This window comes from Chiloscyllium punctatum, chromosome 37, assembly GCF_047496795.1.
Source record: "Chiloscyllium punctatum isolate Juve2018m chromosome 37, sChiPun1.3, whole genome shotgun sequence".
Classification (NCBI taxonomy): Eukaryota; Metazoa; Chordata; class Chondrichthyes; order Orectolobiformes; family Hemiscylliidae; genus Chiloscyllium; species Chiloscyllium punctatum.
In genome coordinates, this window is record NC_092775.1 from 44,124,656 (window position 1) to 44,152,377 (window position 27,722).

General features: G+C 39.5%; 1 protein-coding gene across 13 annotated transcripts in view; it reads left to right on the top strand.

Annotated features, from left to right (window-relative positions):
• Positions 1 to 276: 276 nt before the first annotated feature.
• tpd52l2b (tpd52 like 2b) overlaps positions 277 to 27,722 on the top strand; it is a 51,640-nt gene continuing 24,194 nt past the window's right edge. For 7 of the 13 annotated variants that reach the window (XM_072556707.1, XM_072556698.1, XM_072556708.1 and 4 more), the window contains exons 1-4: positions 277 to 412; positions 3,496 to 3,632; positions 7,792 to 7,940; positions 21,047 to 21,106. In XM_072556707.1, the coding sequence (XP_072412808.1) occupies positions 394 to 412; positions 3,496 to 3,632; positions 7,792 to 7,940; positions 21,047 to 21,106 (365 nt within the window). In that variant the 5' untranslated portion in view covers positions 277 to 393. Of the gene's footprint in view, positions 413 to 571; positions 735 to 2,506; positions 2,565 to 3,495; positions 3,633 to 7,791; positions 7,941 to 21,046; positions 21,107 to 27,722 lie in introns of those variants that run through there. The other 6 variants (XM_072556703.1, XM_072556705.1, XM_072556710.1 and 3 more) reach the window with 3 other exon arrangements.

Genomic DNA, 27,722 nt, shown 5'->3' on the forward strand with positions numbered 1-27,722 from the left:
TTATTAGAAGAGGGGGAAAACAAAACAAAACAAACCTGTAAGGTTCACCCTGCCTCATGACACAGATATTGACTCTTTCTGCTTGTGTTTCACTTTTGCAGCTGGGTTGCTTTAAGCGCAATCGGGGGTGAGAAATTTGTTTTCCTTCTCTGACGAGGGTTAGAGGTGGGGCTGGCTGAGGGATGCCTTCTCTGGGTGTTCAAGCTGAGACGTTGCTGTTGACTTTGCAGCTTGTCCCTGTGCTGGGGGGGAGTGGGCGGGGTATATCACGTGCCCTGGGCTGCTGACGTGTGCACGGCTGACGTGTGCAGAGGGCGCCGGGCTGGCTGTTTGGCTGTTTTCCTCCGGACTTTCTCATTTCACCGGAACTGCAGCGCGACCTTCCCTCTCTCCATGGACGCCCCCAACCAAGGTACAAAACCCTCGCCGTCCAGACGCGCAGATGGCCCTGGTGCCTGTTTGTTTATGTATTTATTAATATTATTTTGCTCTTCGCTCGCGCGCTTTAGTGTTGGCTGCTGCCCCAGCCGGAAATCACAGATTCAGGCATCAGACACAGGAAGAGGGTTAGGCCAAGACTCAACTCACAACAACCTGCCGCATTAATTGCACTCGGGATGGCTGGGGGTGTTCGCTGGCAGCGGCAACTGATCAGTAAACTCTCCATTTCTTCTTTCCCACCCTCCCTTCAGTAGCTCTCTTTTGTCGAAGTTTCGTGAAGAAACTAAAACAAGGTGCAACTTGTTGGAAGATCTAAGTTTATTTTGTTCCTCGACGCAGCTTCGATCGTGTTTGAATTCATCTTTCCTTTCTGTGGTCCTGTGTTTTATTTGTCCATTGTGTAAAATGGAGGGTTTTTTTTTATAGGCAGACAGGAACATCTTATTCCTGCCACAGACCCATTCTTGTAAGAGTTGAGCCTTTTTTAAATGATCAGTTTTAGTGATCTTGCTTTGATACAGGGCTTTGGCTTGACAACGTTGTTGATAGCAATGCAGCAAAGTCAAGCTCTTAAAACGGATAATTGTGTGAGTAGACAGGCAAACAATCTACAAGTATTTCTTTGAACACCCCACGATTTGGGAATACCTTTTTGCACATTCTTTCATTTTTAGGAAAATAAATGCAAATAAATTGGTTACAATCCATCGAGTGACTTATCAGTTAACTGCCTGAACCATGTGATGAAATACTTAGATGATTGAGGTTAATATGATTGGTCTGCCTATCCAATTGAAACAAACATAAAATGAATGCTTGTTTTAATTATAACATTTTAACTTGTGAGAAAATAAACTTGGAGGTACTGCTTTACTAAAATATTTGCTGTTCTAAACCCATACTTTGCATGGAGTAGTTTTTGCAATGTGTTGAGTTTTGCAATTGTGGCATTGTCCCTCTTGCACAATGCTGTTCAGCTTGTGGTAAAAGTTCCATCTGCATATGTGATTTAAATTTTTTTTGTAATATATGGAATTCTCAAAGTATATTTAAATATTAAAGTTTGTGAACCCATTAATGTAAGACAGGTATTATTGCATTTGCTCTGCATTGATTCATGATCAGTTCATTCCAATCTAAATGCAAACATACCCTCACATTGAAAAGTCTATGTTGTCAGCAAGTCAGAACAAGCAGTGACTCCTCTTATGACCACGGAAGATCAACAGAAATCTGCTTCTTTGATAACAATGGAATTCTGAAAGTTGGTTCCTTTGTGCGTTTGCATTAGAAGTGGGAAATAATTGTAGTTATTCTTGTTGGAGGCTTTATTCCAGTTAGTGAAGCTTCATATGGAACATAACTAGCCTGTTGATGATAAGTAAATGTTCCCATTGGTGTCAGGTGCATTATGAAGTTAAGTTAGCAGTTGTGCTCATTTAGAATACCTGAGATGGTGCAGTTGGGCCCATGTTTGATGATTTCTTCCTAGCACAGTAAAGCAGGCATCAGTATTAAACAACAAAAGCTCGGATGCTGTCTTTAATTTATTAAAACTGACAATTGATTGATTGAACACTATTCTTGAAGAGGCAACTGTTTCTTGAGCTCTCATTTCAACAGGCATTGAAAAGGAGTTTTCAAAAAAAATCTGACAACTGAATTTAGTTTTCAAAGCGTCCTTGAGAAAGTTTAAATGCAATTGTTACAAAAAAGCCTTGAGGGTGTTAAAATAGCACTATTATCTTGCCACAGTTTAGTATGGTGGCAGTTGTAACATTCAAACTGCAAAGATTGCATCTTGTAGAAAAGCTGTGACAACGCTGAATAATATATACAACATTTTCTTCAGCTGTGAAAAGGAAATTCCCAAACTGGCAATGTGACTTAGTTTCGTAGTATTACACACAATGCCTTTCGAATTGAAATCAGTGAATGTAAGTTATCAGATTTTGTAGAATATCAGGAATTTATCCTTTCTAATTTGACTTTTTTTACAATTTTATGCCTTGCCCTCCTGTCAGTGTTAAATCATAAAGGTGTGAGGCTAGCCAACAATTAGGAAAAAAAGCCGCCATGTATGGTTTCAAAGCTCAGTCTAATTGCTTCATCCTCTCATACAAGTAAGTATGCATTGTTTCCAGCGTGGGTCACAATATTGCAATATGAAATAGAATTTCTTGACTGACTGCCATTCTGAATTCAGATTTGTTGTGACAAGTTTCAGTCACGAAATTGTGAAACTGACTTGGATCTGTTTGTCTGAATGGCTTGTTGTGGTATGGGTGGCACCTTTACTCATTTGGATGCTTAGCCACAAAAAGCAAAGCTCTAAAGTGTGATGCTTAAATTGTATAGTGAGATGTCTATAAAATTGTGAACCATGGAAGATAACAATTCATATTTTGACCCTTTTATACACACAATCATTTGAAGGAAAATGTGCAGTTTTATTTCTTTAAATTTAGATCGGTTTTATCAACCTGTTCAAACGTTATAACACACTTCTTGAGCAAGTGGGACTTGAACCCAGGCCTTCTGGCCTAGAGGTAGAGGCACTACCACTGCACTAAAATAGACCTCTTCTATTTATATAGACACATTATTTGTGGGAAGTACATTGTTGCACATTCTAGTCCATTTTTGTGTATTATGCTTTGTGTGTGTGAAAAAAAAATTAAAAATAGTCCAACTTATTTGATTGTTATTAATGGATAAATAACTTTCGCCTTCAGTCTTTTTGTATACAATTTTCGGGAACTTTATTCTGTCAGTGGATCTGTTTCTTTTCACACTTGTAGTAAAATATTAATTTGATTACATTATACTGCCACCCTCTTCCCTTCCACTCCCAAATGTAAGTTTTCTACTTGGATGCCACCTGTGCATGAATGTCTAAAGAGCAGAATAATTGCTACAAGTTTTTGTACCTGGTTCAGTGTTGTGGAATGCTGTCCAGTGTTTTGTTTTGTAGCAATTGTACTTGGGTTCATTATTACAGCTCGAGTCCTGTTGCTAGCTGTTTACTCGTTTGTTTTTGATTACCTGTGACAGATATCAACCTTAACTCTCCCAACAAAGGTCTGCCTGGAAACATGACTGATGTGCCTGTAAATACTCCTGCAAGTGGGGATGGAGTTGGTGTACTATCTGAAGCTGAAACAGAGGAGCTCAGGAGTGAACTTGCCAAGGTACAGTTTACAATATGAAATGAACGCAATTCTGGTGTCTAAGTGGAGGTGTCATGTCACAATGTAATTTTCTTTCAGAATTTTTTTCCTGTGGTGTGCTTTTTAATTTGATGAATAGGACGAATGGGTCAAGGACATGTTTTGTCATTAGACTAGCAGTTTATTAAACAGGTAACGAAGGGTGAAGATGTAATGCTATATAAAATATTAATTTGACATATGTGCCTTGTTGCTCCTTGCCTGGAAATGTGGAGACAGGTGGAGAGGGTATTAGTTTGTTTGGATAGTAATTATGTACAGGGATATGGGAGAATGGCAGGAGATTGGCAGTAGATTATAGAGCTGGTGCAGGCATGATGGGCCATATGGCCTGCTTCTGAACATGAATAATTCCGTGTTTCAAGATATTCGGTGGATTTTACTACCATTTTAACTGAGAGGTAAAGTAATGTGCCTGAGGTAACTCTCTCTCTCTCTGGTTTTGAGTGAATTAAAATCAAGTTCGATATGTGAACACCACAAAAAGCCTTTAGAAATATTTACTGGAGATTCTCTCCAATGGAATCATCCTTTCGTTGTTTTGTTCATTGCCCTTTATTGATTTACTAAATGTTTTTTTTTTGCTATGCATCGAATTTTTAAGTGATAATCAAATATCAGCATAACAATTTACCAGAAAATTTTGTACTCCCTCTTGCTGACTTTGGGTTGTGCAAGATAGTTGTTTGCATTTGACAGCTTGCAAGTTCGAGTTGGTTATGTTTAAGTTGGGTGTGGTACGACCCCACCTAATAGCTTTTCCTTACTATGGAAGGACAGAAACACACAATTACCACCTCCATATCATCCTAATAATAGTTAAAGTCAAAATGTCAATGCACTTTAACAATCATTGCTGGATCTGTGACCTTTTGATCTGTTGATAGCCTTTGTGCACAATTGCTGCTTGGGCTGTTTTTAAAATGTAGAGAATCCAATGATGGCAAAAATATTATCGATTATTTGTGGAAGAATGTGCATTTCTAGGATTTTCTTTTATTGCACTGTCTCAGTGCAGATTGGCACGTGCACAAGAAAAAAGTGTTCTTTTTGAAATTGCATGCAGTTTTTGAATTCAGTGTAGTGTTGTGTGCAGTTTCCAGTTTCTGATGGGCTGTTCTTCAGTTGGACAGTCAAAATAAAAGTTATTCATCAGGATTCACAAAAATATTGTTTTAATCAGCAACAACTCTGATCTTATCTGTTTGATTACTTTACTTTTCCAATTTCCAAGTATAATATGTGGAACCAAAAATTAAAAGGAATTATTGACTATATGTTCAAGTTCCTCGGTCATAATTTAAATAATTGCTAGCGTGTGTCATATCATTCTAGCTGCCTACGAGGATTTGGAAAATGAGTTATAAAACAGTGCCACAGATCAGTAACCAGGATAACCTTTTGCAATAACATCTTGTGGAAGAACATTCTTGATTCCATAGATTGCTTAATCTACTTAATAGATTGAAATACATTTTCAATCTTCAAATAATTCAAAAATGATTGAAGACAGTGTTTAACCTACTTAATTCTGATTGCCATGTTATAAAAAGGATATTCATAAATTTGAGACGGTTCAGAAAAGATATACCAGGATGATGTTAGGTTCTTTTCCTGAGGTTTCTCACATGAGATGCAATTGACACACACCATCTTCTGCAAACAGTTAAAGTTTGTTAAAGCTTGTACAAGCTAGGTGACCTTTATGATTGACTTAGCAGGCCTGCTAAGTCAAGTTTGAAGAGGCCCCGAACAGGAAACCCATCTTTATCCGAGCCAGTTTGTAATGCTCATAGATACTCTGGTCACTCCCTCACAGTCACATGTCATTCAAGGCAACCCCCCAGCCACTCCCTCGCAGTCACGTTACCTACCCCAGGTACAATAGTAGGATGAGGTCATTCTCCAAGACAATGGAAATGTAAATGCCCCAATCCTGGGGAATCGTTATGCAAACTATTTCCTGACTCTGTGATTCCCCAATACAGTGTAGATGTGATATGTTCTAGCTTCAGTGGATGGCTTTGAAAGGGACTGAATGATAGTTTAATTTGATAATAGTAGGAGAGTAGTAACAAATGACTGTTCAAGTGAAGTGGGAGTCAATGTCATTCTGCATGAATGTTGTCCCCACCCACTTCCAGAAGGTTCAGTCAGTGCAGTTTAAACCTTTTTAATATTACATTCATGTCCAGCGAGAGTGTCCAATTTAATCTTTAACATTACATTATCAGAATGGAAGGTTTGGATTACAAAAATATGCTGGAGAGGCTGGGACTTTATTTCAATGGAGTGTAGGAGGTTGAGAGGGACATGGATAAGGTGAATAGCCAAGGTCTTTTCCCTATGGTTGGGCAGTTGAAACTTGTCATATTTTTAAGGTGAGAGGATGTGAAGGGCAGCATGTTTTTACACTGAGTGGTTAGTGTAAGGAATGCACTGCTGGAGGAAGTGGTGAGATCAGGTACAGTTACAACATTTCAAAGACAACTTGAATAAGTACATGAATATGCAAGGTTTGGAGGGCTATGGACCAAATGCAGGCAGGTGGAACGAGTTTATTTTGGCAACATTGTCGGTGTGGGCCAGTTGGACCGAAGGATCTGTTTCTCTGTTTAATGACTGCATAATTGTGTTTTCTTACCATTGCAGCAACCAACTTATTCTTTAGTGAATCCAGAGTTTATTCCTCATGTGAAGTGGAAGATGATTTCTGGTGCTGAAACTGCTAACTATGATGAAGGAATCCTGAAGTCAAATCTAATCTCTCCCTCCCACCCCCCTGCCCAAACCTTCCATTTGTTCCCACAGTGATGCTTTATTTTTAAGCTTTGGAAGCTCGATTAATTTGAAAATTTTTTAGCTTTTTTTCTACAATAGATGTAGTGGTAATTACAGCAACCTATGTGGTGATATTATTACATAGAGTAAATTTCTGGTTTTATACCTGATCTGTTCTGCATTACGCTGATAGTGCGCCTCTTAAGCTGGGGGAAGCTTGAGACCAGGGGAACAACAGGTTCGATTCAGATTTTGTGCCTGATTGCTCCATACTGAATTCCTACTGAACTGTTTGTGTGCACACATCAGGTGAGATCTGAACACCCGGCCAATCGGAATTGATCCTCCATCATTTAAAACTCAATCTGCTTCATATGTGATAAATGATCAGCTGAATGAGAAAATGCCTGGTTGCTAGTACTTTCTCAACTTTATTCCAGTATGAATCACTTTCTTAGGGTGGAGACAGGAAGGAACATAGACACAGCAAATGTTCCCTTGGCTAGTAACAGGATGGACCTGCAGCAGTACTTTTTTTTCCCTTTCCGTTTTGGCCCCCTGAGTCATTAATTAGCTCACTGTGGGGAGCCGTACTACTCTTGGAGATCTGAGAGACTTTCAGTTTTATTACGTGGAAGTAACTTTTTTCTCTTCCAACTAATGTATCCATCTCAATGGGTGGCTTTAAAATTGGTCCGTTGCTGTTTTTAAGAGGGGGAGTTAAATGAAATTTTATGGAGATATTCGAGAGGATGTATGTTTTTGTGTGGGGGTTTGTTGTAAGAAATGGATTTTGAAGAATGTTGTAAGTTAGTATTGCATTGAAGATACTATTTTATTTTTACCACTGGATGTTGATTGTAACTGTCAAAGTCTTCCCTCTGAACCAATCCATTTAGGGAAAGGCCTGTGCTGACTGAATATCTCTGTAGAATGATCTGTACAGCTGATATTTGTATGCTTCAAAGTTAATTTTTGCAGTGAACATTCTGTTTACCAGAAATTCACAAATATTCAACATTCACTGTTCATTTTGTAGCTTTGGGACTACTTTGAGCAATTTCCAAAACCACCTCTGCACATACTCTTCATTACAAGGATTTGTTGAAAATGTTGCTTCCTTATCTGTGGTCGGAATCTGTGTACAGCCTAATATAAGGATTGGTAATAAGCACTTTGTCAGGTTTGTGGAGAAACATTTAAGCCATATGTTTCAAGTTTATACAAAAAAAAATGGACTTCACTACCTTCAGTAGGAAGGCCTGCTTACAAAAATGTGTGCACTGAAAAAGCAGCTGGTGATTTTGAGTTGAATCTCGTGGGCTTTTTCTCTTTTTAGGTTGAGGATGAAATAGCAACACTTCGACAGGTGCTAGTTGCCAAAGAAAAACATGCTTCTGATATCAAAAGAAAGTTGGGATTGACACCATTCACTGAGCTCAAGCAAAACTTAAGCAAGAGTTGGCAAGATGTACAAGCATCAAATGCGTGAGTACTTGGAAGATAGAACTGCAATTTTCTCATTTGTTTACCATTATTTATGTATAGTATCATGATATCTTCGTCTGAGCATAGTCAATGTAGAAGATATGTGGAGATTGCTTGCTGGTAACTGATTAGTGCCCTGCTCTTTCTTCCCCTTTTTGAGACTTATGTGAATTTCATGACGTACAAAGGATAAGTAATCTATAGTATTTATAACAATTGAAACATCTTTAATTACAGTTATACATTAAGCTCTTTCATCTTGTCTGTACAGTGAAGAACTTTTTATTCTGCTTCCTCAATATGCTTAAACCCCTAACTTCCAGTGGAGCATCCACTTCATCAGTGCTGATTTTTATGACCTTGATGATCACTTTCAGCTTTCCAAACTGAGGATGCTGGAGTGATGCTATTTTTGGAAATTTAAGTCTCTATCCTTTATCCACAAGATTAAAATTCTTGAAGTCAATTGTGGATTCCAGCTTTAAGAGTAATGAACAAGGTTTACATGTTGTGCAGTTTCACTTTAGAATCTGCTCATGAAGACAATTATTTGCAATTTCTTTCAGACCAGTGAATAGGCCGTGTATAGTTTTGGGTGTCATTTATTTTCTTTCCTGTTTCTCCTAACAATTATTGTAAAGTATAATCCTCAGTAATATGGTCTCCCTGAACTCCTCCATCTGAGAAGAAGAGCATACCACTCTATGAAAGGCCATTTTTGCTCCTTCACAATCTACAGATCCAGAAAATAGCACTGTCTTATTGCTCTAAAAAGCACACTACTCCAAACTAACTGAACACTTACGGCTTATGTTTTGAAAATTTAATCGAGGCAGATCTCATTAAAACATAATCAAGAAAGAACACGGTCTACTCACTACTGTAGATTTACAATAAGGCTACAGTTCAAAACTATGCACATATCTGTTCCTTTGCTGTGAGCTCTCCCACACAATCCTCCAAGATCAGTTGCGAATTTCGCTAGACTCACTCTGATGTCCAGCGATACATGAATTTAGCAAAAGCGGTAACTGAGCAGATTCACTGCTGCCAGTTTGCAGTGTAGGTTTTTTCTGTTTCACTGACCATGTGCTGTCTTTTGTCTGTCATCCCTTCTAAAAGTGCCATTGTTTTGACGTTTTTCTCCAAAGTTCCAAAATAATGCATAAGCATACAAAGCAGTAATTGCTGTACTAGGAATTTGAGAGTTTAGGTGTTACTGAGGTTTATGTCTCAGGAAATGTCTTTGGTTGTGAATCCTATCGGATGGAATGGATTGGTTAGAGCAACAGTTAGAGGCAATGAGGAATTTACAAGAGCCAGGGGTTGTGATGGATGGCAGTTACAGGAAGGGAGAAAAGCAACAGATAAAGTCAAATAGATGGGTTAACTCCAGGAGAGGTAGGCAGGTAGTGCAGGAGTATTCTGTGGCTATCCCCATTTCAAACAAGTATGTTGGTTTGGAAAATGTAGGGGGTGATGGACTGTCAAGGTAATGTAGCACAAGCAACCAAGTTTCTGGTATTGAAACTGGCCCTAATGTAATGAGGGGTACATCAGGTTCCAAGTGATTGATTGATTGTGATAGAGGATATTCCAGTCAGAGGTACAGACACATGTGGGAAGGTGGGGGGTAGGGTACCCAGAGAGTTAGTAAGGAAAGAGATCATCTTGAGACTGGTACAGTTGGGAAAACGATTGAGTTGGATAGGCAGGGACAAAGCAGAGAACAAGGTACGACTGATAAATCAAACTGCATTTACTTCAATGCAAGAGGCCTAACGGAAGGCCGATGAACTCCGGGCATGGTTAGGGACTGGGATATCATAGCAATTACAGAAACATGGCTCGGGGTGGACAGAATTGGCAGCTTAATGTTCCAGGAGACCAATGCGAGAGAAAAAGTAGAAAGGGGGCCAAGAGAGGAGGGGGAGTGGCTTTTGATAAGGGATAGCATTACAGTTCTACTTGGGAGGATATTCTTTTTATGTAGAATCCAGTGTGTGTGGAAACATGGACTTGTTGGGCCGAAGGACCTACCGCCCCTCTGACAAGTAACCCAATCAAAACCATTCCCTATCCCTATTATCCTATATTTACCTAACATGCACATTCCTGAATGATTGGAGTTATGTTGCATCGCCAGTTGACCGAACGTGCACATCTTTGGATTGTGGGCAGAAGATGGAGCATACAGAGGAAACCCACACAGATACGGGGAGAATGCGCAAGCTCCACACACGGTCACCCATGGGTAGAATCGACCCTTTGGAGCTGTGAGGCAGCAGTGCTAATCACTGAGCTGCCCATGTTCCTGGGAATACCTCCAGGGAGGTTATTTGGGTGGAACTGAGAAATAAGAAAGGGATGATCCCCTTTATTGGGATTGTATTATAGACCCCCTAATAGTCAGCAGGGAATTGAGAAACAACTTTGTAAAGAGATTTCTGTTAACAGTAAGAATACTACGGTGTTTAGGTACGGGATTTTAAATTTCCAAACATAGACTGGGACTGCTATAGTCTTAAGGGCTTAGAGGGGGAGGAAGTTGGTAAGTGTGTACAAGAAACATTTCTGATTCAGTATGTGCATGTACCTACTAGAGAAGGTGCAAAACTTGACTCCTGGAAAATAAGGCAAGACAGGTGACTAAGGTGTCAGTGGGGGAGCACTTTGGGGCCAGTGACCATAATTCCATTCGATTTAAAATAGTGATGGGAAGGGATAGACCAGATCTAAAAGTTGACGTTCTAAATTGGGCGAAGGCCAATTTTGACGGTATTAGGCAAGAACTTTGAAATGCTGATGAGTCTCCAGAGACAGTACATTCCTGTTTGGGTGAAAGGAAAGACTGCTCGGTGTAGGGAATGCTGGATGACGAGAGAAATTAAGGTTTTGGTTAAAAGAAGAAGGAAGCCAATGTCAGGTATAAGCCAGAGAGATAGAGTATAAAGGCAGTAGGAGTAAGAGGGAAATGAGGAGGGCAAAAAGGGGACATGAGATAGCTTTGGAAAATAGGGTCAAGGAGAATCTATAGGGTTTTGATAATACCTTAAGGGCAAAAAGGTAACTTGGGAGAGAATAGGGCCCTTCAACGGTCAGCTAGGCAGCCTATGAGTGGAGTTGCAGAATGTGGGGGAGATACTAAATGAGTATTTTGCATCAGTGTTTACTGTGGAAAAGGTCACGGAAGATATAGAATGTCGGGAAATAGATGGTGACATCTTGGAAAAATGTCTATATTACAGAGGAGATGGTGTTGCATGTGTTGAAATGCTTAAAAGTGGGTAAATCCCCAGGACTACTACAGGTGTACCCTACAACCCTGTGGGAAGTGATTGCTGGGCCCATTGTTGAAATATTTGTATCATTGATCATCACAGGTGAGGTGTTGGAAGACTGGAGGTTGGCTAACATGGTACCAGTATTTACGAAAGGTAGTAAGGAAAAGCCCGCAAACTAAAGTGGTGAGCCTGATGTCAGTGGTAGCAAGTTATTGGAGGGAATCCTGAGGGACAGGATGTACATGCTATTTGGAAAAGCAAGGACTGATTTAGGATAGGCTGCATGGCTTAGTGCTTGGGAAATCATGTCTCTCAAACTTGATTTGAGGTTTTTGTTCAAGTAACGAAGAGGATTGATGAGGGCAGAGCAGTAGATGTGATCTATATGGACTTCAATAAGGCATTCAACAAGGTTTCCTATGGAGATTGGTTAGCAAAGTTAGATCTCATGGAATACAGGAAGATTGTGAGAAGATGCGTAGCTCGGGTGCTCGTTGTTGTGGTTCTGTTCGCTGAGCTGGGAATTTGTGTTGCAGACGTTTTGTCCCCTGTCTAGGTGACATCCTCAGTACTTGGGAGTCTCCTGTGAAGCGCTTCTGTGATGTTTTCTCCGGCATTTATAGTGGTTTGAATCTGCCGCTTCCGGTTGTCAGTTCCAGCTGTCCGTTGCAGTGGTCGATGTGCTTATTGATTGAATCTGTGGATGAGTGCCATGCCTCTAGGAATTCCCTGGCTGTTCTCTGTTTGGCTTACCCTATAATAGTAGTGTTGTCCCAGTCGAATTCATGTTGCTTGTCATCTGCATGTGTGGCTACTAAGGATAGCTGGTCATGTCGTTTCATGGCTAATTGGTGTTCATGGATGCAGATCATTAGCTGTCTTCCTGTTTGTCCCAAAACACTACATAGGATAAACAGGAAGACAGCTAACGATCTGCAAGGTGAACAGAACCACAATAATACAGGAATAACTAGTCATCTGGGTACAGAATTGACTCAAAGGTAGAAGACAGAGGGGTGGTGGTGGAGGGTTGCTTTTCAGACTGGAGGCCTGTGACCAGTGGTGTGCCACAAGGGTTGGTACTGGTCCACTACTTTTTGTCATTTTTGTATAAATGATTTGGGTGTGAACTTAGGTATAGTTAGTGAGTTTACAGATGACACCAAAATTGGAGATCTAGTGAGCAGTGAAGAAGGTTACCTCACATTACAACGGCTGAGGAGTGGCAGATGGAGGTTAATTTAGATGAATGTGAGGTGCTACATTTTGGGAAAGCAAATCTTAGCAGGACTTCTACACTTAATGGTAAGGTCCTAGAGAGTGTTGCTGAACAAAGAGACCTTGCAGTGCAGATTCATAGCTCCTTGAAAGTGGAGTCGCAGGTAGAGAGGATAGTGAAGGAGGTGTTTGGTATGCTTGCCTTTATTGGTCAGAGTATGGAGTATAGGAGTTGGGAGGTCATGTTGCGGCTGTACAAGACATTGGTTAGGCCACTGTTGGAATATTGCATGCAGTTCTGGTCTCCTTCCTATCGGAAAGATGTTGTGAAACTTGAAAGGGTTCAGAAAAGATTTACAACAATGTTGCAGGGTTGGATGAGTTGAGCTATAGGGAGACGCTGAATAGGCTGGGGCTGTTTTCCCTGGAGCTGAGGGGTGACCTTACAGAGGATTATAACATCATGAGGGGCATGAATAGGAGGAATAGGCAGTCTTTTTCCTTGGGATGGGGTTGTCCAGAACTAGAGGGCATCGGTTTAGGGTGAGAGGAGCTAGATATAAAAGGAACCTAAGGGGTAAGTTTTTCACACAGAGGGTGGTACGTGAATGGAATGAGCTGCCAGAGGAAGTGGTGGAGGGTGATGCAGTTCCAGCATTTAAAAGGCTTCTGGATGTGTATATGAGTAGGAAGGGTTTAGAGGGATATTGACTAAGTGCTGGCGAATAGTACTAAATTAGGTTAGGAAATCTTATTGGCATGGACAAGTTGGACCCAAGGGTCTGTTTCTGTGCTATCGATCTCTATGACTCTGAGAAGAGGGTTGCTGTTAAGAACAGAGGTCAGTAAAATGAAAGCTTTATTGTTGTCTCGGGAGTTTACGTCCAATCTGAGCTACTTCCCTTCATGAGCATGACAACTGGTTTCTTTTTGCTTTCTGTAAATGGGAGGCATAGGCAGCATGAGGCCTTGGAAATGGCTAATGTGTAATGTGCATACGTTTCTTGTAATGTGAAGGAATGAATGTGAATGACGAATGAAATTCCACTTCCTTTTCTTTATTTTGGTCTGTCCATTGTTTGTTTCCACGTAACAAATGTGTTTTTGTTTGCTACTGGCATTAAATAATTCAGTTCAAATTATTTAAACAATACCCCTTCCCAAGAGTTTGTATGATTTTGAGTTTTAAACTGCTAAATTATTTTTCTCAAGTTTTGCTATAGGAAGTCCAGCAGCATGATTGATGTACATACCTAAAGACACAAATGTTGGACCCTATGGCCAAAATTGTTTTGTCATGTTATTTAATAAATGCAGGAACATATCAGTCATGTTTCAGAAATACTGCTATCGATAAGTAGATTAACTGTTCTTCAAATTGTTTTTCACTTTGATAACTAACTAGGAAGAATAGCATGTACAAGTAACCTGTTGAGTGCATTCTATACTGTACTTTGTGAAATTCTTATTAACTTGTCTCATTTTCTCTTTGAACTGTTTAATTTGCTGCATAAGAAAGAAGATGAGCTTTTATGAATACACCTTTGGATTATTTCATCAAAACTCCTCCTTTGTATAGTTATGTGGGCAATTTGAAAACAATTAATTTCCAGTTGACAAAGGATCTATTAATGATTTGTGCTTTTCATGAAGTACATTGCGTCACCTTCCTTTCCTTGGTTGTTTACAACAACCTATATTGTTAGATTGTGTAGTATAGCAGCTTGGTAGTTTAAATTATGTGCATCAATCAGACCTAAATAATTGAGTATGTGAAGAAAAGTATGGCACCATTGTAATATCCCTATCTTTGTGCCAAGAGGCTTTTGTTCAAGTCCCACCTACACCAGCGGTAAGTCATTACACTTCCGAGTTGGTTTGATTTTTAGAAAAAAGACACCTGTAAGATTAAATTCTAGAACCTGTAAGTTCTAGACTGTTGTAGTGCAGTGGCTGTGTCCCTAACTCTGAGCCAGAGGATTGGAGTTTATGTCCCATGTGCCTCTGAGGTATGTATAGCATATCTAAACAGGCTGGTCCAAAAATATCTGCAGTTTAAATAATCACATGGGGAAAGGATCACAGTGTCTTGAAGATTTAGAATTATAAATAAAACTCTTAAAGATTAGATGCCTTTGCCCCATCTTTAGGGTGCTAACAAGCTGGGACCACTTGTTTTGTGTTGGGGGCATTAGTATGAACGGTGCTTGGTTAGTTAGTGTTGTGAAACCACCATTTTGCTGTAGCTTGAAACTTGAATTATACTTGAATGTTTTTGCTTTTCTTTTTTTCATCTTGATTTGTGAAGGTTTTCCATGTCCTTTTAATGGAGCAAACACTAGCTCACAAGGAGTAGTTTCTGTGGCTGTTCTAATTTAGCTCACTTGATTTGCAAATGATCAGAGTAACACCTGCTCTGGAAATGTACTTGAAAATGTGCTACATTCCCAGTAGATTCAACGAATTTCCAATGTAATTTAGGATTCTTAGAAACACCAAATCTGCTCAGACATTTTCTGCTTTGTTTGTGTTCTGTAAAGAGCCTAAACAAAATCTTTTGGGTAGACAGTTGCAGTTTTCCCCTACTCGATCCCAATAAATCCTTTCACAAACTTTTATGGCTTAATAATTTGCTTTTATTTGTTTCAAATGCAAATTATTTCCGTTTCATTTGTAGCTATTTTTGATTGCATTGAGTTTGCTGTTTTTTTTTCAGAGTACATTTTTATGTTCCGAGCACAGTGTATTCTATGAGCATAACCTTGAAATTATTCGTGAGGCTTTTCTACTCTTAACTGCGGTAACTCGGTGATTCAATGAAATGCTAGCAACTAAGTTTCATTCAGTGTGCTGAAGATTTGATTGACTCACTGTCCAGTACTAGTATCCAGACAAGCACTGAACTGATGAACTATGTATCTATGCTGGAGGAATCAGAAATAGTAGGATCTGTTGACTGTGTTTCTTTTCAGTCTTAAGACATTTAAAAGTGAGTTTTGAGAAGATTTATTGCTCAGGTTGAGGTTCTGGATGTAGGTTTGCTTGCTGAGCTGGAGGGTTCATTTTCAGACATTTCGTCACCATCCTAGATAATATCAGAGTCTCTGGATGAAACACTGACACAGTGAGGAAGAACAGCACTTCAACTGGGACGACACATCCATCCTTGGACAAGCCAAACAGAGACGTCCAAGAATTCAGAAGCATGGCAGTCCAACTCGAACTGTATCGACAAACATATTGACTTGCATCCTATTTACCACCGCCCTGAGAAAAAGAACAGGAAATGGCATCACAGGAAATGATATCACCAACCCAAGGAAACCTAAACATTACAAACAGAAAGCGGACCATGCCACCAGTGCCTCATCCACAAGCTCACTAATGTTACCTAGTATGGTGATGAAACACCTGAAAATGAACTTTCCAGCTCAACGAGCAAACCCACATCCACATTTGAAAGCACAGCATGGAAGTGGACAGTTAGCTGATTATGCTTAGGCCAACATTTCAGATTTGACCTAGGGATTCTCTATTCCTACCCCTTCTTCTGTTCTTGTACTGAACATTGAACTCAGGTCTAACAAATCAATAGTCTTTTTCCCTCCAATTAATGGACTTCCAAGGGAAACGCTAATTGTTTTTATATTTGGTTCGTTAAGAAATAAGACAAACATGATGTATCAACTTCAAACTATTAACAATTGCTGCTGTTGTGACAGAGTGAGATTCACCTGGTATTTGTCATGAGAGTTCAAAATGTCTCAACTGTTTTGGTTGGGAGTTAAAATTTTATTGAACTATAGATTATCATTCAAGTTTTTAAGAAAGCCATATGACAATTTGAGCTGGACCCAATTTTTAGTGTATAGTATACAATGTGATTTAATTGGTTCAATGCCAATACCTGTGCTCCTCTATGATGCTGATATTGGATCTTTATAATGTTGAAAATTTGACATACTACAATAATTAAAAATTTAATTTAAGGGTTGAAATATTTGGGCAGTCTGCCCAAGGCAGCTGTGCAGTGACCCCAAGTGGTAATGCAGACTTGAAGTATGGTGAGTGTGCTGCAACATTTGGAGCACAGTATCCCTCAAGATCCTGTCAATATTGAAATGTAATATCAGGATCTAGCTAGAAACACTGAACTTGATAATGTTTGATTAGTTACATATATAGAATTGTTTGAGAGTGTACATTTTCATCAGGATTTTGATCATTTACTTAATGCCTTTTCAAGTCAACAGGATCTCTGAACTGCATGGTAAAAGTGGGGGAGAAAAGGTACTTGATTGGACTGTTAGAATATAGAAAACTTTGCAGCCAATTTGCGCACAGCTTCTATAAACAACAAATTATAACGTTTACGTTGATCATGATTAGCTTGTTTTAATGCTGTTTCATTGTTCAAAGTGCTGTGTTTCAGTTATTTAGAGCTTGTTGATAACTGGACATAATAATTTTCGTTATATGAGGAGATCTACTATTTGAACTGACCTCTTCAATTCTGTCTTTTCGGAAAAGCAAGATCAAGGAAAGTTGACTTTGCTGTAACTTTAGTTTAATGAGTAAAAATGAATGAGTCATTAATTTTTTAAAAGGTTTATGGATGACCAGATTGCTAAAAGCCTCTGTCAGTATTGGTCTAGATATGGCTCTCTAGCCAAGAGTTGACAGGAATTATCCTAGCCTTCACTGTTTGCCTTTTCTGCTGGAAAGTTGCTACTTGACAGCAGCATGGTGTGAAATGTGCATGTTTTTGCTAAGGCTACTTTGATCTATTTAAGTATGGGGTAAATAGATGGGTAACCCGACTGCTGTCTTCCGATACCTGACCACTATTTACAGGATGCATCAGGAGTGTAGTGGAAAATTTTTCCACTTGATTGGGTGAATGCACTTCCTACAGTATTCCAGGAGCTTGATCTCATCCTGGAAAGGACAGCCTACTTGGATTGGCACCTCTGTTAGAGCTTTTCACATTTACTCCCTCCTGCATTGTCCGAACTATAAGATGCACTGCAATACCTGATTGAGATTTCTTAAACAAGCTTCCAAACCTGCATACTCTGCCACTGACAAGGGCAAGGGCAGCAGATAGATGGAACCACCACCATCATTTATTTGTTCTCTATTAGATAGTACTTGGAACTAGGTCACTATTCCTTCACTTGATGACTCAAAATCCTGTGATTCCCTTCCTCCACCGCATGGCCTGCAGTGGTTTCAGATGGCATTTTGGGGTGAGCAATGAATCCTGACCTAGCCAGCAATGCCCACCATCCAGTAAGGGAATAAACTAATGAAAATACTGAGACTGTTTCAGAGTGCTCTTATTTCCGTTCTTGACTACACAATTACTTTAGATGAATCTCCTGAAACAGACAGTCTGCTGTCATTGTATTGAAGTTTTGAAATACATTCCGACTGTTCAAGGGGTAACTTGTGGTAAATCCTGTTATGTGAAAAAAATACGACTGAATTGTATGGAAGAAAATGAATAGAAAAAAAGAAATAATTTGCTTTTGTTACTCCTTTCATCTTTTTAGGTGAAAGAAAAGAAGCAGAAGACTTTTGCATGGCAAGCTATTGCAAACACCACAAGGATGGGTGACTAGAAAATATGTTTAGGTAGTGTTGTTAGGTTATGGGATTGGCGGGGGGATGTGGTTTGGAGGGGATGGTGGAGAGAGAATATTGAGTAGATACAGTGTGACAGTTCTAAAAGGAAAACTAAGCAGCATGAAACACATTTGACACCCTGTTATTGAGTTTGAGTAAGTAGTATCAAAATGAAAGGCAAAGTATTTGGGTAGGTTGTTAATTAAATTGCTAAAACTGCTAAGCAGCATGATGGTCAATGACATTTACTGAATGACTTCAGTTCATTGTTAAAACTGCGATTGGATGTGTGTGAAGGATTGAAAATAACATTAAGGAAGGATGTATAAATTGAATTGAGAGGAATGAAATGTTAAGAGACCTAAAAGTTGAAAAGAAAGGCTTGTATGTAAAGAGAGGGGCTTTTCTGTTCAATCTTCCATGATTGTGCTTAAAATGGTATTTGTGTGTATTGAAATATAAAATTACATCAAGTCACTGAGCCCCCAGTGTTTGTTATAATAGAGTAAATGAGTCTAAGAGGTTGGAAATGTTTACTTGAGTGGGATTTGTTTCGCCGCCAGACTTTTTGGCCACCTTAGCTATAATTGTTTAAATAGTACAATCTGTAGATTGGGATGTTGTGTATTTTTTTGTGAAATATTGAGAGAAACCAAATCTGTGTTTTTGAAGTGCTCTGCTTTTGTTGAATGTATTTTATTTTCAACTTGTCTAATCTCCCTTCTCTTCTCTACTTTCACCTGTTGAAAGGGTAGTAACTCTCAGCAGTACATTGAAAAGACTTCACTGCAAATAGTAAGGGCGGGATGCTCCTAGCTCTCAAATTATTGACTGAGAAAACCATGCTCTCTTTGAGGAATTTGAAATGGCTCTTGGCTTGACTGGAGGTTTCACAAGGTACAGTGATGTTAGGTTAGTTTCCCTACAGCGTGGAAAGAGGGCCTTTTGCCCAGCAAGTCCACACTGACCCTTCAAAGAGTAACCCACCCAGCCCCATTTCCCTCTTGACTAATGCACCTAACACTATGGACAATTTAGCATGGTCAATTCACTTAACTGCACATCTTTGGACTGTGGGAGGAAGCCGGAGCACTTGGAGAAAACTCATGCAGATACGGGAGAACGTGCAAGCTCTACACTCCAAAGCTGGAATTGAACGTGATTCCCTGCTGCTGTGAGGCAGCAATGCTAACCACTGAGCCACCATATGCTGTTTGTAATGGATGCTACAGATATGGTGATATATTCCAGCATATCAAACATTGTACAGAGGTTGAAAGAAAGTTTGAAAAGTCAGTTCCTCATCTTTTATTCTAAACTATTCAGCACAGCTGTTCAAAAATACCTGGTAAACTCATTTGAACATGGATCACTAAGCTCCCTATTCCTTTGAACATGGGACTTGAGCAAAAATATTGAGTTTAATGGATATTTTTGACTTAGCCAAAATGTGTTTTATATCAGAAAACTATTTTTAATGGGCGCACAGAGTATCTTAAATCCTGTATTAGAAATTGAGGACTGCGGATGCTGGAGATCAGAGTAGAGTGTGGTGCTGGAAAAGCACAGCAGGTTAGGCAGCATCCGAGGAGCAGGAAAATCGACATTGTGGGCAAAAGCCTGAGGATGGGCTTCTGCCCGAAACATTGATCCTCCTACTCCTTGGATGCTGCCTGACCGCTGTGCTTTTTTCAGCACCATACTCAAGTCCTGTATTATGACCAGGTAAACAAAGGTAGCAAGATTTCTTGCTTTACCAACTCCTCCTTTGATCACAACACAGAGGTTGTAAAATGAAGGTTTTAGGCCCATCAATTTAGTGAGTGTCTAAATGTTTTTGTGATGCAACCACCAAAGATGCATGCAGTTTACTTGTACTTCTTAAAAGATAATATTTATTCTATACAATAAAATAGCCATAAAATAAATGACATTAACTTTTATATACTTCACACATGTGCAAATGCAGTACAGTGTGAGGGTAGATTAATATTTTAAGTCCAGTAAAATTTGGACTGGTATGGGATCTTGAAGGCTAGTGATTTGTTTAGCTTTAGGCTAAACTCTGGTTCTTCAAGGTTTGGTGATGACGCACTTTAAATTTGTATTCTGATTTATCATTCTGGAAATTGCAATTGCTGAGTTGAGTTCTTCAAAATCTCTGTGACATGCATAGTCGAAACAGCAGACTGGATTCAAAGTCTTGTAAATTAGATGGATAAAGGGGAATCTTGCTCATGGTCAACTTCAGCATCTCCCTTTCTTGTTCACAGGTGCTTAAACACAGAGGGTTAGCTAGATTGTGACGTGGCCCTCTCACTTCAACTGCTCAGTGACTCAGTGTTGCAGTGGCTTGTGGATTTTGTTTCGTCAAGCTTAGATGATCGAATTACATCTGGATGCATTCTTCTGGTAGAGCTCCATTATCCAAATGTTAATGGGGACAAACCAATTGTCAAGTATCCAGGTTAATGTCAGGATTCCTTGCTAATTAGGTAGTAGATGGTCCCTATCTATACTCATCCAAGATCATTGTTTCTGGTAAAGCAATGCAGACAGATTGTCTCCATTTGACTACTTTAGAGTGTAGAAGGTACAGTGATGCAAATGTATAGCCATCTTTTGTGATTTCAAGTCACTAGAAAGTGGCATTGATATTTTTAAAAGTTTGAAATAGTAGTTTCCAGTAAGTAAATTTTTAAAAAGTTAAAATCTGAGTTTTATCAACTTCTCCAAATCTTGAGTATTACTTGACACAAATTTTGAACAAGGGAAGAACTGCAAGTGTGGTGGCTTAAACTAGCTCCCACTTGGAGGCCAAGATTCAGATGTAAGTTGTCAACTGGGACTGTCAAACTCAAATCTTTGAAATAATAATACTCTTCAGCATTACAGCTTTATTATAAAGTTTTTTTTCCTTTTTCCCGCTTTCAAAATAATTATGATCTGCTGAATAAATTCTCTTTATCTTTATAGCTATAAAGGAGCATCTGAAAAAGTTGAAGATTTGAATAAGACAATCACTCAGTCTGAAGTGTGAGTGATCTTTCAATAGTTAAGAAATGGGTGCAAGTGAGCTGGGATAGAATTGTTGGTGTTTGCGTTCAGAGAACCTTGTTTACTAATCACACTGCAAACTACTGCCTGAAATTAACATTTAAATGAGTTGTTTAAAAAAAGCACATCTTAACCATTCAGTAGGTATTCTCCGTTCAGTGAATGCTGCACTGGCATGTTAGCCTTCAACTTAAAGACAAGATTGAAGTCTCTTTATATATGTGCATTCTGTACCATTTATTAAATACTCTGCATTAAAAATGTGATACTGGAAAAGCGCAGCAGGTCAGGCAGCATCAAAGGAGAAGGAGACTTGACGTTTCGGGCATAAGCCCTTCTTCAGGAATGAGGAGGGTGTGCTAAGCAGGCTAAGATAAAAGGTAGGGAGGAGGGACTTGGGGGAGGGGTATTGGGAATGCGATAGGTGGAAGGAGGCTAAGGTGAGGGTGATAGGCTGGAGAGGGGGCGGGGTGGGGCGGAGAGGTCGAGAAGAAGATTGCAGGCCAAGAAGGCGGTGCTGAGTCTGAGAAAGGGTGGGGTAGGGGAAATGAGGAAGCTGGAGAAATCCGCATTCATCCCCTGTGGCTGGAGGGTTCCTAGGCGGAAGATGAGTCGCTCTTCCTCCAGGCGTCGTGTTGCCATGGTCTGGCGATGGAGGCGGCCAAGGACCTGCATGTCCTTGGCGGAGTGGAGGGGGAGTTAGTGTCCATCTTAACTCCCCCTCCCACTCCGCCAAGGACATGCAGGTCCTTGGCCGCCTCCATCGCCAGACCATGGCAACACGACGCCTGGAGGAAGAGCGACTCATCTTCCGCCTAGGAACCCTCCAGCCACAGGGGTTGAATGCGGATTTCTCCAACTTCCTCATTTCCCCTACCCCCCACTCACCTTTTCTCAGTCCCAGCCCTCAGACTCAGCACCGCCTTCTTGACCTGCAAACATCTTCCCGACCCCTCCACCACTGCCCCCCTCTCCAGCCTATCACCCTCACCTTAGCCTCCTTCCACCTATCGCATTCCCAACGCCCCTCCCACAAGTCCCTCCTCCCTACCTTTTATCTTAGCCTGCTTGGCACACCCTCCTCATTCCTGAAGAAGGGCTTATGTCCGAAACGTCAAGTCTCCTTCTCCTTTGATGCTGCCTGACCTGCTGCGCTTTTCCAGCATCACATTTTTAAGCTCTGATCCCCAGCATCTGCAGTCCTCACTTTCTCCTATTAAATACTCTGCATATGTTATTCCTACCAAAGTGGACAAGCTTAGTTTTGCACACTATTTTCCGTCTGTCATGTTCTTGCACATTGACTAAGCCTGTCCAAGTCCTCTTGAAGCTGTTTTACATCTTCCTCATGACAAGCATTCCCACTTTGCTTTGTATCATATGCTAATTTATAAATATTACTTTGATGCCCACGTCCAAATTATTAAGATATATTGTGAACAGCTAGAGTCCAACTACTAATACTTGCAGAACTAAACTAGTCGCAGCTTGTTAATGAGACTGGCCCATTTATCCCTACTGTTTTCTGGTTAATCTTTTAGCCAGTCATTAATCTGTGCTCATACATTATCTCCTATCCAACGTGCTTTACTTTTTCTAACCACATCCACTGTCTCAAAAGATTTCTGAAAATCTGGGTCTCCTTTGTCAATTTTATTCAGAATGTCATTCTGCTTTTGAAAATTACCTGCTGCTTGTCTTTGTTTCTGCTGTTTTCTAGTTTTCCAAGTTTTTTTTTCAACTTCCTTCCAGTTTGGGATGTCGAGCCGGTTCCATTTCATCTGACCATCTCATTTAAATCCACTCAAACATCACTTGCAAATCCCATTGTAAGGAAATCCGTTCCATTTCTACTATGGTGTAAATTTTGCAGTTTGTACAGGTCCCATCTGCCCTGAATCAATCCCAATTTGTCAGTGGGCCAAGAGAATCCCACTCCTGCGCATCTGGACATGCTGTGCTGAAGAAGAAGACTAAAAGAAAATGACAAGGAGGAGAACTAAATTTCTGAGGCTTGTCATGTATCTTTTTAATATGGCCCAAATTCATAATTAATTCCTAAAATCCTGGTTTGTGACTTGATAACTTCTGGGCAAAATATCACATAATTAGTGCATCTAAAAATTGACCTTTTCACTGTATCACTAAAAGAAGTCATGCAAATTGAGTGTCAAGCTGTACTATATACAAAAAATTATAATTCAAGGAGCATCTTACAACTTCTCTCAGAGCATTCCAAAGTGTTGTATTTTAAAACAAAATTACTTTTGTAGTGTTGTGACTATCGCTGTGTAAGTCGACATAAGTTGTAAGCAATACATACTGAAACTGCATTTGCTGTCTTGTGACAGCATCACCATGTAAGGCTTCACTTCACTTTTGTACACATGTTGAGGCAAAATAAAAGCATACGAATGATCATGTGTTCAAATTGTTTTTAGATTAACAAATTGCTCCTTTGACATACCACTGAGAGAAGATTTGCTGTGCTAATAGTAATCACATGTCCTTTAGGATTGTGTGAAAACATGGCTTAAATTTACTCAGACCACCCATACTGAAAATAGTGATTTCCATTTTTTGAAATCTCTTGTAATTGTAGGTTATTAACCTTGCCAGCACATCGCGTTTTCTGCCAATTTGGCTTTCTTGATGGCAATTCTCCCTTTTGAGCTTGGAAGGTCAAGCCCCAAGCCAAAACTTGAGCACTTCTTCGCATTGAGCAAATGTTGAAACATCAAGAGTGGCCTGGTTCACCCTTTAATTAAGATGTTAAGTCAGACCATTAGCACTGACATTTTTTGGTAGACGTTTGATACTGCCCACAAAGCAATGGAAGAATTGTTCTCGTCATCATTATTTCTTCAACCACCTTCATCTGAGCAGATTAACTGGTGATTTTCATCTGCCTCTGATTTAAGGATCACACTGAATAAAATGGTTACATTGTTTACTTATATAAATGAACTGCTTGATTTTTAACTGACCCCTTGAGGCATTTGGGAAGTTTTTAAAGAGATGTGTATGATGCTTTTGATGATTTTCAAACTAGGATGGCTAATTGGCAACTTCTGTAATAAATAAGTTTCTCTGAAATGCAAATTTCCTTCTTGCTTGGTGAGGTGTGTATCTATTGTGTTAAACTAGCAATTAATATTAAAGGAAATTTATCAGGGTGAAGTGGGAAATGTGATTCATGTTGGCTCAGTTTACCTTAAGTTAAATGTATAACTGGATGATGCAATTCAATTAGGCAAATGAAATTCTGTTCCCTATTGACGCTGTAGTGCAAAATATTTAGATCTAGATTTATATTGTGCAAGCTCTTGGTAATTTAAGATATCTGGTTTTAAGATTTAAAACATTTGATACTAAGGTAAAATTATTTGAATATGATGCTCTTGTGTCGTTACCTACACTACGGGAGCCTGTATCCATTATCCATGGATGATCTATGTGGTCACCAATCCAGTGCTGCAACACTTGTCTTCCATTGCTGTCACTGCAGCAGTAGAAGAATGCAACCACAAAGTTGAGGCTTGCTGTAACATGAGAATGGTTACATAGTTTGCCGAGAGCCAGACTGTAAATGGGGTGGACATGAATCTCTTAAGGCCAGGATGAGACCCAATCGCCTAAGCCAGTACAATTTGCTATGCTGTGCTTGCCCTGTGTATCCAAGTGCTGATGTCGTGACACTTGTTCATGTTAGGATGTCAACACCTGAAGGTATCAGAGCTACTTAGCTGCAGCTTACGTTCTGACTTAGCTTTTAAAATGGCTTTCTCTTCCCTGCTGTTAGAAGACTTGTAGAATCTTTTGTGATTAATTTCAGTGGTGCTATTCATTGAATCAGAATTGCACGTAAGGAACGAGTGATGCCTGCATAATATAAAAATTTTTCTTATTGTTTCAACAGCACCTGGCTGTTGCACCACCTGAGAGGCACAAATCAAACCTATACTAATTCACATGCTGAATGCAAGCAGTTAAAATAATTTTCTAAATGTTAAACCATAGAAAAGAGGAGCAATTGGTGCAGTATGATTTGAAATTTGAATTTAAGGTAACTTGCATTGTTTAAGATGTATACAACTGTTAAAACCTGTTGAATGATGAAAATTGAAAGGTACCTGGAAACCTTCTGAATGAAGGGAGTGCGAGCTGGAAATATTATTGATTTTCTCGTGTTTCCTGCTGATCTCTCAGGCACTCAAATTTGTGATCCACACAAATTATTGTACAATGTATGCATTCCTGCTTGGTGTAATAGTACGTCTTGTTATCTTGTATGGAGTTTTATCTCAATACTTCGGGTGTCTGCCTGTTTAATATAGTCAAATAAGTCCACATTTTCTCCACTTTTAGGTTCTTGAAGACCACTGCCATTGCTTTCATTCCTTCTCTTAATCTTAGATTGTGTATTGGAACATTTTCTTTATTAAAATGTTAGACAAGTAGTCTTTATTTATTGTTAGAGACACTTTTGTTCCATCTCAATATGTAGATTAGTGTCTACCCTCTGGTATGTAGATATTGTTATGCATGTTTCAAATGGATCTATAAGTAGGACTAAAAAGTTGACGTTGATGTCCACTCCCTAATCCTAGAGATGCCTTTCGAGCTTTGCTGATCCCTAATTTAGGTTCTAGATCTGGAAGACTATCACGTTGACTCTTCAGTTTGGGTCTCACTCTTAATTCCTCTCGATTGGTGAAGGGAGTGGGGAGAGAAAGAGAAAATGGAAGCGATCATGACTCCCAGCAGGTTCCGTGATTAGATCCATTCGTATCTTGAGTGCTTTTGGAATAGTCATGTTTCAAAGCACCCAGGTAGCTTTCCAAGCTATCTATTTAAAATTAGTGTGCTCAGACTAATTGCACGTACTTTTAAACACACTTGTTCTGAGCATTCCCTTCATCAGAGAATGACACGTTATATATATGTTCTATCTGGGCCACTGGATAATCTTGCCAGAATTTGGAATAATTTATGATGGAATCAATAGTAATTAATCTCAAATTATTTGTGTATTGTCTGCATTCTTTTGGGAAGCTTTGTGAGATCATTTGTCGTCTTTTCAGGCTGATGGCTATGGTTGAACAACTTTTGCTATCCAGGTAACTGGAAGTTGCTGCTGTACACTGGGCTTCCCCCAATTTCATAAAATTGAATCTAATAGAGCAATTAATCATTCCTGCAAATGGGAAGTCTTGTGTTGGCTCAGCTTCAGATACTTCAAGATTTTCTGGACACTGAGGCTAAATTAACAAGTATAAAAGGCAGTCGCACTCCGTTCATTTCTAGCTTGCATCAGAATTTGTGTATTTCACAATATCGCCATTTTCCAGGAGAGAAATTATTGATGCCTTCTACTTCGCTTGGTTGTATGTGTTATCATCATTTGCAGTTGAAAACATGTGAAAAGGAGCTTAATTTTGGTGGGAATATGCTTTACCTCGCTCAAAATTCTAAGAAAATTGTTCATTTACAATTCCACCGAGGTTTTCTTTCTGTCTGGAGGATCAACTTTGCCCTTGAGACTTAACCCTCCATGGAATTGTGTTCTGATCAGAAATTAACTAACTTTTGACTTGATAGCTTCGCAGTTTTTGCTGTTGTTTGAGATTTCTTTAGCCAAATCTGCTCAGTTATTTGAATGTTCTCAGTGTTATTCTCTATTTCTTCAAACAAAATGTAGAAAATATGCAGCAGGTCAGGAAGTATCAAGGAATACAGAAACAGTGCTTGTTTCAAGTTGACCTTCCTCGGAACTGAGAACAGTCAAGTGGTATAAATTGTCAGATATTAACTAGATCAAATGGGGTATAGTAGAAAAATAAGAAGGAAGTTCTCTGATTTGGAAGCAAGACAGGAGACATTTTATGACAAAGCAGTTGGTTGTGCAGAGTTAAAGGGAGTGGTAATGGGGCAAATTAAAGATTAAAAATAACTCATCAAACCTATCCCACTAGAACTCTCTTTGGCTTTGCATAATCAGCTCTTCTATAATGTCTCCTGCCTTCCATCCCATCATAAAAGTTCCTCCTTGTTCTTTTACAACCTTCCCAATTCACTGCATAAAACCTGCTGGTAAGTAAAAGCCAGGGCATCATATACCAGTGAACATGACATCGGTGATGGAGAAGTTGTTTGAGGGAATCCTGAGAGACAGAATTTACATGTATTTGTATAGGCAAGGATGGATTGGGGATAGCCAACATGACTGCATGAGAAATCATACCTCACAATCTTGATTGAGGTTTTCTGAGAAGCAACAAAGAGGATTGATGGCAGAGCGGGTGGATATTATCTAAATGGACTTAGTAAGGCTTTTGACAAGGTTCCTCATGGTAAACTGGTTAGCAAGGTTAGATCATGTAATAGTGAGGACTAACTATTTCAATACAGAACCGGCTCGAAGAGGCAAGTCAGAGGTAGTGGTGAAGGGTTGATTTTCAGACTGAAGGCCTGTGACTAGCAGTGTGCCACAAGGATCAGTGCTGGGTCCACTGCTTTTTGTAATGTACGTATATGATTTGGATGTCAACATAGGAGGTATGGTTAGTAAGTTTGTAGTGGACAGCAAAGAAGG